At 33.6% G+C, this 18,566-nt stretch overlaps 1 protein-coding gene across 10 annotated transcripts in view; it reads right to left on the bottom strand.

Annotated features, from left to right (window-relative positions):
* Positions 1-12,088, bottom strand: part of LOC125645955 (1-phosphatidylinositol 4,5-bisphosphate phosphodiesterase eta-2-like) — a 38,118-nt gene extending 26,030 nt beyond the window's left edge. For 4 of the 10 annotated variants that reach the window (XM_056140641.1, XM_056140643.1, XM_056140642.1 and 1 more), the window contains exon 1: positions 6,047-6,540. In XM_056140641.1, the coding sequence (XP_055996616.1) occupies positions 6,047-6,140 (94 nt within the window). In that variant the 5' untranslated portion in view covers positions 6,141-6,540. Of the gene's footprint in view, positions 1-6,046; positions 6,541-8,275; positions 8,325-10,190; positions 10,278-11,665 lie in introns of those variants that run through there. The other 6 variants (XM_056140648.1, XM_056140650.1, XM_056140645.1 and 3 more) reach the window with 4 other exon arrangements.
* Between the last annotated feature and the right edge of the window lie 6,478 nt (positions 12,089-18,566).

The following is an 18,566-nucleotide window of genomic DNA, read 5'->3' as shown; positions in this document are numbered from 1 at the left end:
AGATTTGAAAATGTCTTACACAATACAGTTGGCCACACTGATGCTCTGTGCCAAATATCAGGGAGTCAATGCCCCATGTGGTTCTTGAGAAAACTGTGACAGAAATTTTTTTGCTGTAAAAAATTCTAAGTCCCGGCAAACAGGAAGTTGATAAGCGACAGATTCGAAAATATCTTACACAATACAGTTGGCCACACTGATGCTCTGTGCCAAATATCAGGGAGTTGCCCCATGTGGTTCTTGAGAAAACTGTGACAGAAATTTTTTGTGACGACGACGCAGGACGACGGATAGTGATCCCTATATGTCGCCACTGCGTGTAACGCAGGCGACACAAAAATACATATACATAAAGAAAATGTAGTTGGGAACCTAATTCACTTTGACATATCCATGATATTCAAGATATTCAAGGTATTTGATCGAGATACTTTTACAAGTTCAACTGAATTTCAAAAGTACTAATTTATTGAAATAATTTAAAGTAATTTAATAAATATTGCTATTTTTTCAGATTTGAACCAAACCATGTAACAATCCTAATCAAAATTAATGGTAAAGTAGTCAAAATTTAAATAAAATTGTGGTGCAGTGTTATGTTTTAAAGGAGCTGCTTAATATATATTGATTTAAAGCTAAGAATTGTCTATGCTCTAATTCTGTTAAGTCCTCATAAATTATTCAAATATGCACATATATATTATGGAGTAGTGTGGGGCAAGTATATCATTCCAATATTTGAAAATGGATAATCAATTTTGATTGGTCGATAGTTTGAATTAAAAAATTTAGAGGGGGTCACAGTGCTCCAGGTGTGCCCTCTCTAAATTCACTCCTTTATGGAGTCAGTTTCTCCATGTATGCTTGTAAGGAATAAAATGAGTTCATATGAATTAATTACCTCAAAAGACTACTATCTTCAAAATCTCAAACAATTGTGATACGTCAGTCTAATAATTCTGTTGATTTGAGCACATATATTAATTGACAAAAAAAATAATAATAATTGGACACAATTTCTTAAAAAATTTAGATAGGCCTCTCCTCGATACAAAATTATGCATACATGAGTAAATAGTAACACAGACAACAATAGTTCTGTTCTACGAAATCCCAGGTGAATGTGCAAGAATATACCTAGAATATTACACTATGCCTGCATTTCCCCTGCAGTGGTGACCAATGCACATATATGCCCTTGCAATCCATCACATACCTATACTAGACACACAGAGAAAGACATGCAAATTACAACATACTCCTATGAAGACATTAAAGCTGTAATTATTATTTATCTATTCAGATCTGATGTTTATATCTTATTTTTGTACATAATTACTTTAAAGCAGATTAATCAGTTCATAAAGTTATTAACTTTCTCTTAATTACATGCTTAAAAACATTTGCATCTAAAAGAAAACGAGAAGATTATTTAAAAAGTAAATAGTAGCGGATACGCATATTGTCTGTTAGGCATCTATAAATAGATCGACACGTGTCAGGGGCATTCCAACATGATGTGTAACTTAGATGAAACTGGCTGAAAGAGCATAAAACAATGAATAACAAAGAGTTATTTGATATTTTTATTTCTCTTAATCTTATGGCACACGGTACTGTTGCAACAAAATACACCGGTTTAGACGGATAAAATCACCGATGATCTGGAAGTCTTAACTCAGGTTACGTGACTGTGACTTGAAATGGCAGAGTGACGTACGTGGTTGTTTGTAAACACCGACTTAAAATCAAATAATTTTTGTTAAATTAGGTGAAATAATGTACGACATGTCGTACAGCCTCATAACTACATACGTGCAATGATTTAATAGCGGTTTTACAAGGTGGAAAAAATTGTCATAATCCAGACCATACAACTTTAAAGGGGCATGGACACAATTTGAGCTGAAAAATTTCAAATTTTATTTTTCTCATTTTTATTGTTTGCAATGCTTAACTAAACAATTTCTAATGATCAACCAAAATTTGAATACAGTTGTTGTCTGAGTTACAAATGAGATAATTCTTTGTTATGTAAATAAGGCTTGTGTCATTGTTTTTGTTTACAGTACATATGGATGGCTAAGAAAATAGCATGTTTAAAATAAATGAGATGTGCCAAACACTAGAACTATTTAATTGTGTTCAGAATTAACTTGTAAATTGAAAAAAAATCGGTTTTAAACAAAACTTTTACTAGTATATTAACCATGTAAACAAAAACATGGCAGAGACTTGTTTACATACCGCGGTAACAAAGAATTGTGAGCTCTGTATCTCCCACGTACCTCAACAACTGTACCTCAACAACTGACACTCAAATTTTCTAAAACAATTAACAGGTGTCCTTAGTCAGTTATACTGAGCCTTCAATCATTACAGTCAAATTGCTATTTATTTATACCATGTTTCAAATCCTTACAGAACTCTACAATAATTCCTGTTGCTGTCTTGTTTACATGATAATTTTACATTTTTTTGTATACTATGCCAAAATAGTAAGCAAGGGTAGTGCACTATCTAACTGTCAAAACCCTAACTACTATTGTGGCGTAATATATGCTAAATGTAACATTTTTTATAATCATTACACTGGCTGTTTATGTTTTTTTTTCAAAATATTTATGTTTCAATGGAGAAAACAAAGCACCTCCAATGTTGATTGATACGGATATTTCAAATGTAGTATCAATTAGTTTTGTTATTGCATTGGTGCATAATTATCAACACGAGTATACCACTAAAGGTACAACATACGCCCATTAGATCTGTATACATGATGAGAAAAAGTCCAGAAAACTACATGGCCTACTTCTAGCCCTAAAGTAGGTCACAGTGCACCAATTAAGTTGAAATGTATAAATTTCTATGAGAGGGAGGTTGTGACAAAATTTCAGGGCAATACCTGTATTCATAACTAACTAAAAAAATCTGAAAAATTGTTTGACCTACTTTTATCAATAAAGTAGGTCATGGTGCATCAATTCAGCTGAAATGCAAACTGAAATTATATTCCTGTAAGCAGAAGCTTGTCACTAAATTTCAGGGCAATATCTGTATCTGTAACAAAAACAAGGTTCTCCTACTTAGTAATACTACAACCTTGATCTTTGACTTTGAGAAACAAAGGGCATCCTCCTCTTGGCATAAGGTGTATGTGTACCAAGTTTGATAGTCCTAGCCCCAATAATTTGGTCAGTATTCTTCCTACAAGGTTTTCCTATGAACTGATACTATGACCTTGACCTTGAAAACCTTAGGCATCTTCCTCTTATTATGGTAATCAGAAGGAGTGCATTAAATGTTGATTACATGTGGAAGAGGGTGCTTACTTTTGAGAGGCAATAACAATAAAAATAGCATGTCAACATGTACATTTTTCGATGTCTATATCTATTACTGCAATTTATATCTATCTTATAGAGGCAATTTTTGCATGATCAAGCCCATTTAAGGACGAGTATTATGATCTACCTTAATGGAGTTATTTTTGTTTCAATTTCCTCTAAATGAAAAATTTGAACAAGACAGAAGAGTACTTAAGGAGACACAACAGAAATAGTGATGGTGTGTACGTGTATATGTATATCTGTGTTCTATGCGAAATTAGCAGGGTATCGAATATATAAGAAGAAACTAATAGGAAGCATATTAATTGATAATGCATGTATTGCCAGGTGAGCAATATTAACAAATACCAGTGTATGATCAAAGTTCACAATCAATCTATATGGAAGTGTTTCTCATCAATAAGGAGGCAGTTATAAGTAATGCTATTTCAGCTGTCAGTTAGTGGTGCAAGCTGATTTTAAGAATATAATTATACCATTAAAAAAATCTGCTCTTAGTACATTTGAATGTTGCTCCATTTTTATCTATAATTATTGTTGTAGTAGAGCACTGAGTGTATAATTTTAACTATTTTTTTTATCAATTTTCATTTTGATAATGTGCATATTCAAATCTTTTACCCCATCAATATCATATTTTGATGAATCTAGATGAAATATTGATTCTTAGTTGTCTCCCGATACTCTGTCTAGTTTGTAAATGCTTTGCTAATGGCTCTTTGTACTACATAGTAACAATCATGTTGGTCACCTTTTCCAGGCACAATTGTTCCCAAGAGAGAATGAATGATCAAATCAAACAAGTGAATATGTCATAATAAACTTGTAATTCATCATATTTATCCCCCTCGATCCCTCCATGTTTTTAAGTTAATGTGAAAATATATAGGTACAGTATATGAATTAAACTAAGTGAAGTTTGGCATTTCAAACAAAAATCTCAAGACTGAGGAGGTTTAACTGTAAATCTTATGGAAATTTTGCCCCTGTTTAATATGGGCAAATTCAAAACTCAGGTGAATTTTAAATTTACATACAACTGTACATTAACAGTTAATGGTTTTATGTTAATTTTGAACAGGACATTTAATGCATCTGAGCAAAAAATAACAATGATATACGACAAATTTCCTGTTACTCAATAACTTTATATATCTGCTCCAATATGTCAAATTTAGGTGTGTTTATTGTTCTGAGAGTTTGATCTTTGTATTTTTAGCGTTACTGTCCTAAAACATTTTAGAGTATTAAAAAAACCTTTAGCTGATTCGATCTTAATAATAATGTTTTATTGTGAAAATTTTACAGATGTAAGATTTTATGTCATATACTGTCAATTACTTTCATTTAATTGTGTTTTATTATTGCATTCCTCATCTCTACCCTAGTAAAGCACCCTAGAGTAATTTGTTTAATATATAAGGCGCTATATAAATTTTATTTACTATTATATTATAAATTACAAGAATTCGAAATTCTAACTGTATTTCTGCAATGTGCCATACACATAACATGATTATGATACTAAATAACTAATATATAAGTACAGAGTGCTAAAGTGCTATTTCATAATTTTCAAGAGGTGGATCTAGAATATACTTTTTATTAAGGAGTGGTAGCTTAAGAAAAGGGGGAGCTGTAACCTTAAAGACTGGCTGAATTAATGTCAATACCAAGTGTAAGTAAACACACTCAAGGACTATGATTAAAAGGACTGGTTTGGGACATTCGCTCGTGGTCTTCATTGCCATGGCCAGGTAAAATGCTCTTTTACCTGCCTATAATTATCTGGGTAGTGGCTCATTACCCTGTAATTCTCCCTTCTGAATACACCGGTAACTTTCTATGGGCAATCTACAACCTCTCTGTATCCAATGAAAAGTCTGCAGGTTAAACAATACTCAAGTCACAAATCCATACACTATGTCGGCCATTTCCTTCTTGTGACTATTCAACATGTACTGACCTCAAATATAAAAGTGTCTTTCTCTGACCATGGTCCATTTACATACTGAACGAAAACGTGAAGATAACGAACAGTGATCAATCTTGTAACTCCTATAAGCAATACAAAATTAAGAGTTGGGCAAAATGCCCCCCCCCCCCCCCCCCCCATCGAAAATACCAGAGGTGGATCAGGTGCCTAGGATGAGTAATCATCCCCTATTGACTGGTCACACTTGCCATGAGCCCTATATCTTGATCAGGTAAACAGATATCCATAGTAAAAATTGGTATGTAAAGAACGGCCTAACAATTGGTATGAAACACATTACACAGCATTTGACCCAATGATAGGTTAAAGTATTGGCAAACTAGATTGTTATAACGACCATAGAATTTGCAAAATGCTGACTGAAAACATTAGATGGTTGAAACCCCTGTAACATCGATATCAACTTGTTTGTAAGTATGAAGTCTGTCTGATGAATGAAGTCTGCCTGATGAAAAATACTCTTTAGTACATTAAACATCACAGTGCTGTCAGACATAGGAGCAGTTGAAGCTCAAGGATGAAATAAAATGCTACACATGCAATCATAAAACTCATTGTGGATGCACACACACACACAAATAGTACTGTCTCAACTGAATGACCACAAGGACCTGTTTACTGAAGAGAAAGTTACCCAAGGCTCTTTGGATGGAAGACCAAATTGCAGTCAATTTATGATCTCTACAAAACACACAATTACCTGCTCCATTGATCTCTTTCCCCCTCTCAGATGGTCCAGATTCCCGAGGGACCTCACTTGGTGAGTACTGTGAATGGTGGTTACTATTCCCCATTGCAGAACACTACACATATATCCCAATCAAATAACACACAGATCTCCCCCACTAAAATAAAAACTCCGTGTCACAATGATAAAATAGAAACTTATTTATACTGCACCCTGCCTGCACATTTCATTGAGGGTCTAATCTGTACCTGGTCTCTATCATGTAAACAGAGCATTATACACAACACACAGTCGAAATCATATTCCATTCAGAATTCAACTGTTGGAAATTAGTGGAGGTCTTTAAAATTATTTACGTAACCTTAATTAAATTACTGACAACACAGACTATTTGTTTTTGTGTGGTTGGTTGATTCCTTTCAAGATGTCGCCTCGGGAGGACAATATTTCCACTTTATGTAGCTAACAAGTTAAAACAACACCGACTTTCATGTCCATGACCTTCTAAATCAGAAAATTAAATGTTACACTGCCTCATCTCAGGTAAATATCTAACACTGGTGCAGCAAGGACACTTAATAATGACTGCTTGCTGGCTAACTGACAACACTAAATCTGAAGTCACCACATTGTAAAATTCTGAAGAGCTAGTTCAAATAACTGACTGAGATGTATATATATATATATATATATATATGTGTGTGATTTCTGGATATATGTCAAATTGAAACATTTCCCCTATCTTATTTTTTTTCTTGGGCACTGGGGGTATATGTGTATGCATGAAACTGAAACTGTTTTTATTTGATTTAACGCCTAATTTTACACAGAGTATTCATTGGCGTTGTACTTGTATAATATAAAAAGCTTTAAAAGAATAAACAATACATCATATACATGCAAACACACTCTACATACATTGTATACTAAACTAAAAACATGTACATTAAAACTGTCTAAACAAATGTGCATGTATGGCACAAATGCACTTTGTTATCAAGTTCAATTTACGGTCACAGGTACAGTGAAATACCCAATATAGATGAAATACCTTAATATGATTATTCATCCTCGGATATTTTCCATATTAAGCTAGTTTATTACTTATAACATATTTTATTCAGATGTTTCCAACTTTGATACAATTCCCAACATTCTTTCCAAGGATTAATGACAAAAATTTTAAGACTTTCTATGGAAATCATTGCCATATTAAAAACTTAATTTCATTTATCTAATAAGATACTTTATATCTTCAGAACAGAGCAGCACAGCTTGTAAAAATGTTAAATCATCACACATATGTATTTATGAGGTTGTTTACAAACAACTGTCACTCGGCCGTTTGTAATGCACAAATCAAGTGACAGTCACATGTCCAGTTAAGACTTTCAAAATGAAGATCACCGGCAGTCTTATCTACGTAAAGTTGCGTTATTTTGTTACTACAGGGCTGTGTTCAATACCGTCGCAGCTTAAAAAGTGGCTGATTGATGCCATTTTACACTTAATCATCTTGTTTTTAATTCGAGGCAAAAAGACAACAAATCGATATTTAGCGACTTTTTGTCCCGAAATAACGAAAAGACGACAAAATGATAATATCAAATACTTTTCGCCTCAAAATAACGAAAAGACAACACATATAGTAAAATGGCACAAATCAGCCACCATACCTTGCCGCTACAATCTTGAATGAAGCCCTGTACCGTATGTGCCATAAGTTTAAGATCAGTTTAAGATCTAGCTGATATGAAAATATCAAAATATCAAATACCTCTTAGTAATTCATTGTTTTACACTTTCAGACCTAAGTTTAGACAGTTGCATCTACGTTATATAAATCATGTTGGAATTCCCTTGATGCGCCTGGGTCTATTTATAGACACCTAACAGACTTAATGAGCAGCAAATTATTTATGCGTACCCACTATATTTATAACCTTTTAAATATAATCTTCTTACCATTTTCTTTTACACCCACCAATGTTTTCAAGCATGTAATAAAAGGAAATATAATTATACTTTTAAAACCAAATCATCTGCTTTTATTAAAGTAATTTTGTACAAGAAATAATGCATGAACAGGAACCATACAGCTCTGAAAACCAATGGCTCACTGGTATTCAAAACATTTCAAATGTACAAAAATTATTTAGTTATATACAGACATGGCTTAGTTATACAGAAAGTATCTAATTATACAGAAATTTAGATGATAAATAATTAACCCAAACGTACTTGAATTGTCAGATGTAAAATCAATGAAAAACATGTTTGTTCATAGCCAAGACCTGTCCAACATGATCAGTACTTGTTTTTACATATAAATGTTTCCCTGTCTATCTCTTCATTCATTTCTGAACAACCTCTGACCTGTACAACATCTATTGTCATTTAATTATAACTGCATGTACCTGTGCATGTGATACAAGTGGATAAACTGCACTTTAAACTTAAACTCTCTCATAAACATGTAAGCACACATGGAAACATGCAGTGTCGACTGAATCAATATATAAATTGTATTTTTGTGACAATTTTAATTCATGTTTCTACAACCCTTTTCAAGACCTGAACCTAATGATCTGAGGAAGTGTTTGACACAGGATTCTTAAACCTTCCCAATATTGTAAACATGTAATCTCCAGCTGACAATTAGTACCAGTATTATAAACACTTTTTAAATACAGGAAATATTTTATGTTTACTAAATGCCACTAAAACACATCAAGATTTTTAAAAAGCACTTAAGTAAGTTAACCTAATCATTCAGGAATCATTCAGAATTTGTAATTCTAATCATTTCAACAATTAATCTTTCATCTTTCCTTTCAAGAGATGTTAGATCACTGAATGTAAGTGTTTTATCTGCGATAATAACAACCACACTTCATTTAATATGCAATATAGGAAAGCGGAGATGTATACAAGTAATTGTTTGTGTTTCGCTATGCAGCAGCTGACAACACATAGTATAACACATAGTATATATGTACATCAATGTTTTAATACCTTATATACATAATGACAATATCAATATGGTCATTTTAATGATTATATCCATAAAATGTAATACATAAAACTTGCCCCGAGAACTCATGTTTGTCAATCAAATTAGACAGGGATGCTGTCAATTACAGTGTACTAATTAGTGATGCATCTTGGGTGCAATACAGCTAGACAATTGAAATGATCTATTTAATCAATTAAGTGATCATTTGCAAGAGGTGGCCATAATAATGATAATTAAATGAATTAATTACTACTGGCTCCAACTTATCACAAAATAATTCCTTTAAATATTTTTGGCTTATGAAAGTAGTATTTCGGGGGTTGGGGGGTGGGTGGGGGGGGGGGGGGGGTGACTGAATTTCATGCTCCTTGTAGATTTACAACATGCTAATGCAAGAAAATGCATGACCCTGGCATCAGTGAGATGAAAACTGACATTTTTTTTCTTCTTTCTTATTCTAGATATTAAACTTTAAGGACATGCTATGCAATGTTTCTAGATATTAAACTTTAAGGACATGCTATGCAATGTTTCTTGTATTCTTTCTCTCTCCTCACAAAGAGTTCTTGTATGATTTCCAAAATTTTAGGTTTAAATTTTGCATTGTCAAAATTGTAGTAATATTACCACACTTATCAGCCTCAGGTTAGCTCAGTGGTTAGATCACCTAACTAGTAATGCAAGGGCCCAGGGTTCAATCATTTATACAACTCACTGTAATACATGAGAGAGCTGACTTCACATTTTTACTTGCAACAACCAAATGCCTTCAAAATATGTTAGCTCTAAAATAGTCGCATGGTAATTATACCCCAAGATTTTTTTTGTAGAAAGAAAGATAGAATGCAAGTGAATTGTATAAGAAATGTCACGAAAAATTATATATTACTGTATTGAGAAACGTTGCATGTCCTTTTTACTTTGATACCAAAATCAATTTAGAATCAAAAACATCCTTCACGTCCCAACTTGTCCAAACTCAATTGATAGCACATGTAGTTCATACCACTGTCATGACATTTTCTATACCTGCATTACAAGAGTTTTTAAGGGGTTATTTGCCTGCCATTTAAAATCCTATTATTTTAAACCTAAAACAAACAATATACAGATATAATGTGACATAATGTTATAACATACTATTCTGGTTTGACTGCAAGTGTCCACTCCTCATTGTGTAAGCCATATTTAGTCTGATCACACCTGACCAAATTTCAATGTTGACATTCTCTGTTTTAACCTGTGACACACCTTATCAAGGTGAATAGAAGTATATTCTGTGTGGATACGTTTATCAATACTAATGAATTGTACCTATGGATCACCTACACCATTCATATTTTCATTAGGCTTACTTGTTCTACAGAAAATAACTGACTTTTTGAAGTTCCCAAATATAATTATATTGGTACTTGCATGTATTATGAAGAAGTCAAATTACACTCAGCTTTCGATTCAATCTGGACTAATTTTGACAATGATTATTCAATCAAAGATTACAGGTGCAAAATCGAACTCTGACCCTGTCATTGCAGGCAACATGAAACTTCCATTACATCATCTGGCAACTGGTGTATGATTAATAAGTTTGCATGCTATCTCAAACTGTATGGCATATCATGCATGTGACATTCAATTATTGACCAAGCAAAAATTCAAATGTGTTTAACTCTCTATATTTTAATCATTCTATCATATTCATTCTACATCAATGGTGAATCAATGATTCTCAATCAGGTTAATGTTAAACCCTTTGAAATTCCTAACAGAGGCCTTTATTACAGTAGACAATGTAAAGTAAATATATAAACTGCTAAAAATCAGTTTAACTGAGGGCAGTCCATTATCAATCACAACCAATCCATACAAATATTGTTTAACAAACAATCTATAAATAAAAATATTGGTCATTATGGGGACTTCATGTATTGAATTCCTATAAACCCCCCACCATTAGATGACCAAAACACTTGTTCCCTCTGTTTTTAAAGAAAACAAAATAACAGGAAATCTGCAATGCCGGAGGAAATGAATTTTTGCTGGTACAATAAGTGACTGCACGGACTGCTTCAGTGACTTCTGGTTTGTTAACGGGTTCCGTCAATGCTTGGAATACTCTGATTGACTGACCTCTTACTGAATTCCCCCCAGGTACCAGACTAATCTCTGTTTACCTGTACCGTTAATGGGTATTCATATCGGACAAGTTAATTCCCCTGAACTCCGATGTAACTAATTTCGAAATAAGATTTTTACACATATACTGCATACACTGCATTCATAACACAAAAACAAAATTCACACACTCCGGCTTGAATTAAAAAAACCCCAGAAAAAACTCAGTTCGAGCGCTTGTAACCACGGACGTGAATATAATTTGATAGCCGTCGGTACTCACATTCTCTCTCTCTCTCTCTCTCTCTCTCTCTCTCTCTCTCCGCAACCTATATCTAAAGGTATATAGGCCTATCAAACATATAAAATGGTTTTTAATAATTCCGTAAGCGTCCGATGGCCTGTAAGTCCTAAGTCCTGTATGTACTAATATAGCGTACATATCTTGTTGACAGACATATTAATACGGTATTTAAAATTCTATAACAAAAACCACTTACTGCTAACTTTGCCAGGATTTCCACTGTTCCTGGGCTCCATGGCGGATTGATAGCGAGCATGAACAGCTTACAGATCTTCAGGCTTGTCTTGTATGCTACCTTGTGTGTGTACACCTCGTTCCACTCTAAAAATATCTATAGCAGTTTTCGTTGACGTTCCTATAACCAGCCAAGCGAAGCGCCCTTCAGCAGAGCCCACGGCCTATCTTGGAACAAGCATTTCAAATGACCGATAGATAAAATTTTGGTATTTCTGAAAAACGATAATATCTATTTATCTAAAGATTTACAGTAATTTCACATTTATATAAAGAGATACACATTACTTTCCGATGCTGAAATGAGTTCGATTGCTTGGTCTGCATCGGAAGAATACCATGTACATAATGCACTTACTACTGTACGTATAAGCATAAACATCCTTTTCCGCTCCGCTAGAACATCGAGACATTAAACTGGTATAGGCATACATGTATAATAAGCTGTGAAAGTGATACCTACCATTTTTTCTCAAAATCGTTGGCATAGGGATATATATTAATACTAATAAAAACATCTATTTTGTAGAATAAACAATAGAAAGTAATAAAACTACCGGTAAGTTAGATAACCGCTTTTAGTGAAAAGAATATATGTCAGGAAGAATATTATTCTCTTGCAAAACAATAATTATCTAATCACCAAAATCAATGTGCCTGTTTTGAGGTTAAAAAGTTATTGAAATGATTAAATACCGGTGTTACCGATCGCTTGTACATTTATCATAAGGTTACCATGACTTCGTTTTAAATTTGTGCCGTTGTCGTGTTTTCGTTATTTTGAGACAAAAAGTCTACATGCAGAACAACAATTTTCATTTTTTTTTTTTTTTTTTTTTTTTTTTTTTTTTTGGTCTTCTAGCATCCAGCTGACGGTAAATTCCAAATGATTAACAACCAAATTTTGATATATTTTCTCTTGGCGTTCTGTCGTCTCGCTGATTTGTGAATATGTTCGTTTTTTCGCATCCTTTCTTCTCATGAATTCTGTTCGGGGCTCTAGTATCCAGAAATCCGTGCCTAAATATTGACCCTTTGATATAATATTCCATAAAGAAGGCCAAATGCTAAAACAACAATTTCTAAACGTGTTACTTATACCACTGTCATCTAGTCTACAATATTTGCGCCTGCATCTTAGGAAAAGCGTTCCGGTCTCACCTAAGTCGCATATTTTGCAGTTTGTGTATTAGTCGTCCTACCTAGTATCCCATCAAACAGTTTAGGAGTCTATGGTGCTCCCAAATACGTACTTTATTGGCGCCTTCAGAGATGCGTAGCTGCCTATAAGCAAGTACGCAACTGCGTACACATCATTTGAGGGAAAGAAAGAGAGAGATCTTTGCCGTTTAAAATATTTGTGCCTCAGAAATAATTGCATTTATGATTATATAGTTATAATTTAATCAACATCATAAAGTCCATACAATCAAATTTAAAGCCCTTTTTTAATCATTAACATGATCATGTTGAATATCACGTTAGATAATGTACATTATGTACATGTAGTGCACGGATTAGGGTATTCTTTGTTATCGATATATATACATTGGAATGAATTATCTTACAATAAATAGGAGAATTCCAGCATGTAAAGTTGGTCGTAAGTCGTAGGTTCTTTTGTAACGTGCACCCCAGCAGTTTCCGGGTGCCCCCCCCCCCCCCCCCTCCGGGCCTCAGACCCCTTGCCACACTTGAATTCTTCGTTTTTTGGCTATACATGCCGGACCCTTTTTTTTCTTCGTTAGAGCCCAACAGGAAGGTATTTCCAAATGATAGTGTCTTAGTTTTATTGTTCGACTTTCTTTATTTAATAATCTTAAGTAATGTTTGGTGGCGTACTCTTACTTAGTGGCGAAAAAAAAAATTAATTCAAAGGTCGCAAATTAGCTGGGAAAAACACAGATTAAAAGTTGAAAATTAGCGAAGCATCTGTCAGATAAAACATTTTTCGAACTTGAAATCAACGGGCTTCTGTATTATGGCAGCTGGACATGAGTCGGGGGGGTTGGGGGGAGGGGGGGGGGGGGGCAAATCAATGATTTTTTTCCATACTCTATGAAATCTTAGTATAGGGGACCGGTATTGATAAATCTGTGCAAAACTATAGAGAATGGAACAGCCTATAGGGAATGGATTCCCTTTTAACACCTTTTCAGTACCTTTCACAATTTGTGGTTTAGACAAGGATTTAGCCAAGTATACATGGAAGTGAATCACATAGAACTCCGGTTTTTATGTTATTAACATGTATTTATCTAATTTTGAGAGGAAAAGGGTGACAATGATTGTTTTTAAACACATTAAATAAACTATCATCTATGCCCTTGATATTTTGTGGAGATATGGCGCACTCGATCTCACCTCAATGTTGAAATAGACGGCGGCATTGAACTGTGTGCGCTCCTAACGCTACATGTGCAACTGCCTAATATCATTACAGATTACTAAGAACATGAATATACCACTCACATTCAACCAAAGTCATACTTTTTATATCTATAAAGTCTTATCAACGATATCACCCCTGGTTGAATCTCGTACAGGACGACTGTCCCACTCTGCAGTGAGATTTGTAGAGTCTGAACAAGTCATAACCACAAAGACAGGTTTTGGGGAAAAAAATTCACCATCCATGTTATGCAATATTTGAATGCCATTTGAATGTAACGTTATCGAAGGTTTTACAACATGCACCAAAGACAGTTCATTTACATCAGTGTTAATGGTCGTACATTTTGTGTTTATACACAGGTATTTTTTCTATGTATGCAGTAAAAGAGACAAAATGATTGTACATTCATATCGTGTCACTCTGAACAGAATATCCAATAACAGTTTAATTGTTTCCATTGAACGCGAAAACCAGCATAATATTTCATTGTTTTCCTTATTTTTGAGTCATGTTTTTTTAATTGATGCTGACTTTTACAATGATTATTCCATTTACTTAAATAAGAATTGTTGCATAAAACATTTAAAATATTATTCAAAAGTTTGTAACTACATTCTGCTGTTTTTGTCTTCCATTGATGTTATTTTACATGTATAGAGATAAAGTGTTCCCAGTCTGCATTTTTATTTTGAAATAAAAATCTGTTGTTTTGTTTTTTATATGCTAAATTATGGCTATATATATTTATAAAAGGTATCTTTGAATAATAAAATTTTTGTTTCAAATTCATAATCCAGTTATTGTTTGTTTTCAATAACGATTTTATAGATTTGTATTGTTTTAGTTTTCCATTTTTAATAAAAAGGTTTTCTTGTCGTGTAGAAGGTTTTGAATAAATTTTGCTCTATAAGATGAAATTAATAATAATAATGAAATGAAATAAAGCAAGATAACTAAAAATAAATAAAAGGAGCATAATTTGTGCCCATGCCAATTCCAACAGACTGTTGGTAAACCTTGGAATTGAATTACGACAGCGACGTTGCAGACGTCGTCCGACAGCCATTTTTGTTACTGAATGAACTCTCGTGAGATTTTATTTGAGGTTACTATCCACTGATCTCAAGATTTCCTGAGAAAGCTCGATCTTTCGGACGCAGGTGAGGTCGTAAAAACGTTGGTGGCACAGACATTGAGGCAAATCTCGGGTTGAAGTAAAAACTCAGACAAAGCTGAGTGTGAGAAAATTTTATTTTGGTGACACACTTCGGTGAGAAAAACTCAGATTTTCTGAGAAATCTCAGATTTGAGAAAATCTCAGCGTCGGTGGCCCCGAAGCCTGGTACATAATTTTATCAACGAGGAATGGTGTTTAACAAAATATTTTCTTGGATGATTGATAACACGATATGGAAATTTCCAATGTCCATTTTCCTTGAAGGAGCTGCTGCCTATTCAAAAAGCCTAGTCTTATAATTCATCATGAGGAATAATGGTGTAAAGTGTTGAAAAGTCGTATGGTTTTGGAAAAGTTTCGTGACTGAAAAGCTGTATACTTTAATGTTTTTGATTCTGGAAAAGTGTTGTTATTTCAAATTCATTAAAGGTTCTTTGGATTTTTTGAGAATCCGCATTTCATTTACACGACTTCTCAAATACTGTGTACATGCAACGGTGTGTTGTGGCACAGTGCGGCTGAAGTTTCCACGTCACAGCTGTATGGAGCGCCAAATTAACATAAACTCAAACAATCGAAGATATCTTCAATTATTTGAAGATATCATCAATTCATTTGATGCGCGCAACAATTGAATTAGAGATCTCTTCAAATAATTAATGATATCTTCAATTCTGAATTATTGCTCGCATTGATTGAATTGATGATAGCATTAGTTCTTCAGTTGAATTGATGCACGCTTTAATTGAATTAATGCTCTATCTCTTCAAATGAATTAATGATATCAACAAATTAATTGACGCGCGCTACAATTCAATTCAAGAGAGCAATAATTGATGTAATGCGCGCATTAAATCAATTGACGAGAGCAGTAACCGAATTGATGTTCGCATTAATTCATTTGATGAGAGCAATAATTGATTTAATGCACGGACTAATTCAATTATTGCTCTCTTTAATTGCGTTAATGATATCTTTAATTCAATTGAAGAGAGCAATAATTCTTTTAGAGAGAGCAACTATAAAATTAAAGATATCTTCAATTCAACATATTCACAATTGAATTAATGCTCTCTTTAATTGAATTGTTGCTCTCTTTAAAAGAATTGATGCGCGCATTAATTCCTTATACAAAAGCATTGTAAATAATTAAAGATATCTTCAATTGAATTAAAGAGATCATTAAATCATTTATACCAAGCTCTAAATTAATCATTTCGAGCACTATTTCTACGAAATTGATGCTCTCATCAATTGAATTGAGGAGAGCAATAATTGAATTAATGCGCGCATCAGCTCTCATTAATTCAATTGATGCGAGCATCAATTGAATTGAAGAGAGCAATACATGTAATTGAATTAATGTGCACACCAAATCTATTATTGCTCTCATTAATTCAATTGATGCGCGCATCAATTAAATTGAAGAGAGCAATAATTGAATTAATGCGCGCATTAAATGAATTATTGCTCTCATTAATTCAATCGATGTGCGCATTAATTCAATTGATAAGAACAATAATTAAATTGAAGCGCGCATTAATTCATTTGATGAGAACAACGATTGATTTAATGTGCGCATTAATTCAATTAAAGAGAGCAATAATTGAATAGTTGATATCTTCAAATAATTGAAGATATCTTCAATTATTTGAGTTTATGTTATTTTGGCGCTCCATAGCTTTAAAGATAAATTACTTAAAAACTTCCCTCTATCATTGTTATACAATGAACATTCTACGAGGAAGTATTCTTCTTGTTTGAAGTACAAAACTGACGAACTCTTGGTTACCTGTAATATGCGAAACAAAACGTAATCTACCGAAACGAAACAGATTGTAAACCTGAACTGTGTAATTATGATAATAAAAAACAGTATCTCAGACCCCTGTGAAAGTTATCACATATTATAAATGAAACTAGTTTCCCGGTTGATGTGGTCTTTCGGGTTGACTGATGCATTTTCAATCGCGGTCCATTGGTTAGTATCAAAAGTTGTTTGAAGAACCTCATGTCCAGAAAGTTGAAGTCAGAAAAACGTTTAACTTCTTATCTTATTTTTAACTGCTGTGGAGCGAGTACTTTCAATAATGGAAAAACTATATAGTACCATATTATACGAATACAATTCGGTAAGATATATATTATCAACAATTATTATCGATATGCAGTAAGTCTAAACATAACTCTATATATTTGGGGTGTTGCTAAAACATAGATGTGACAATATTGGGAGGAGGTCAGCATTTTGTAAAATCAAAAGACTTATGAACAAGGGAAGCAGAAATTACAAAGAGAACGGGAAGATATACTAAGTAAGAGGAATTTTATTCACAATGTATGAAATAGCGAAAAGACTAACAAAATTTATGATTGAATTAAAAGGTCAGCTCATTATCAATCTAAATAATAAAATACCAACAGTTTGATTAGAAATCAAGTGGTAGAAGTTCTAGGCTATTTAGCATTGGAGAGGTGTGGTCATTCAGTCGCTGTTAGTTAAAAGACAATAAATCAAACACAAGATGTTCAACTTTGACTTAATTAATAAGATCACGAATGATCACGAATTTTTGTTCTTTTATAGTCCCGTGGAGATTCGGGTTAGAATAGGTCCTCAGTACCCCTTGCTTGTTGTAAGATGCGACTTTTATATATACCACACCCCCTGTACGACCGTATTACTGAATGCTAAATATATGTATCACAAAGTTCGTGAACATTGTAAATATACACTGTATTAAATTTCCGTTTCGTTTTCCGCTCCGCGTTTTAGCAACACCCATATAATCCTAAACATTTGCCAATTTATTGTAAATCCAACAATAGGCACATGTATACATACATCTTTAGAGGAAAAATACTGAAACAGAGACGGATCCAACGCTAGTGACACCCCCCCCCCCCCCTGTTTAGTGTATTTTCTCAGACCTCCGACCTGTAACTAACCTCTCTTCAGAAATTTATGATCCCCCCCCCTCCCTGTTTAGTGTATTTTCTCAGACCTCCGACCTGTAACTAACCTCTCTTCAGAAATGTAGGATCCGAAACTAATTTACGCCTAGTATAATTTAATCAATTTCGGATAGGTACTTTGTGCTTACTCCCTCCCCCTTCCAACGTTTGTATCAGTCAACCCAAAGACTGCATCAAAGGGAGGCAATTTTCATTTATGTGTGGTATCAACTTTCACAGGGGCCTGTGATAACAATTTTAATTACTTTAATTAAAAGAGTTCTGTTATACAATCTGTTTCGTTTCAGTGGGTTTCGTTTCTGTAGATTTCATTTC

The sequence above is a fragment of the Ostrea edulis genome, chromosome 6 (assembly GCF_947568905.1).
Source record: "Ostrea edulis chromosome 6, xbOstEdul1.1, whole genome shotgun sequence".
NCBI classification, from domain to species: Eukaryota; Metazoa; Mollusca; class Bivalvia; order Ostreida; family Ostreidae; genus Ostrea; species Ostrea edulis.
The sequence above is the reverse complement of the archived record's forward strand: the minus strand, read 5'-3'. Positions and strand labels throughout refer to the sequence as shown.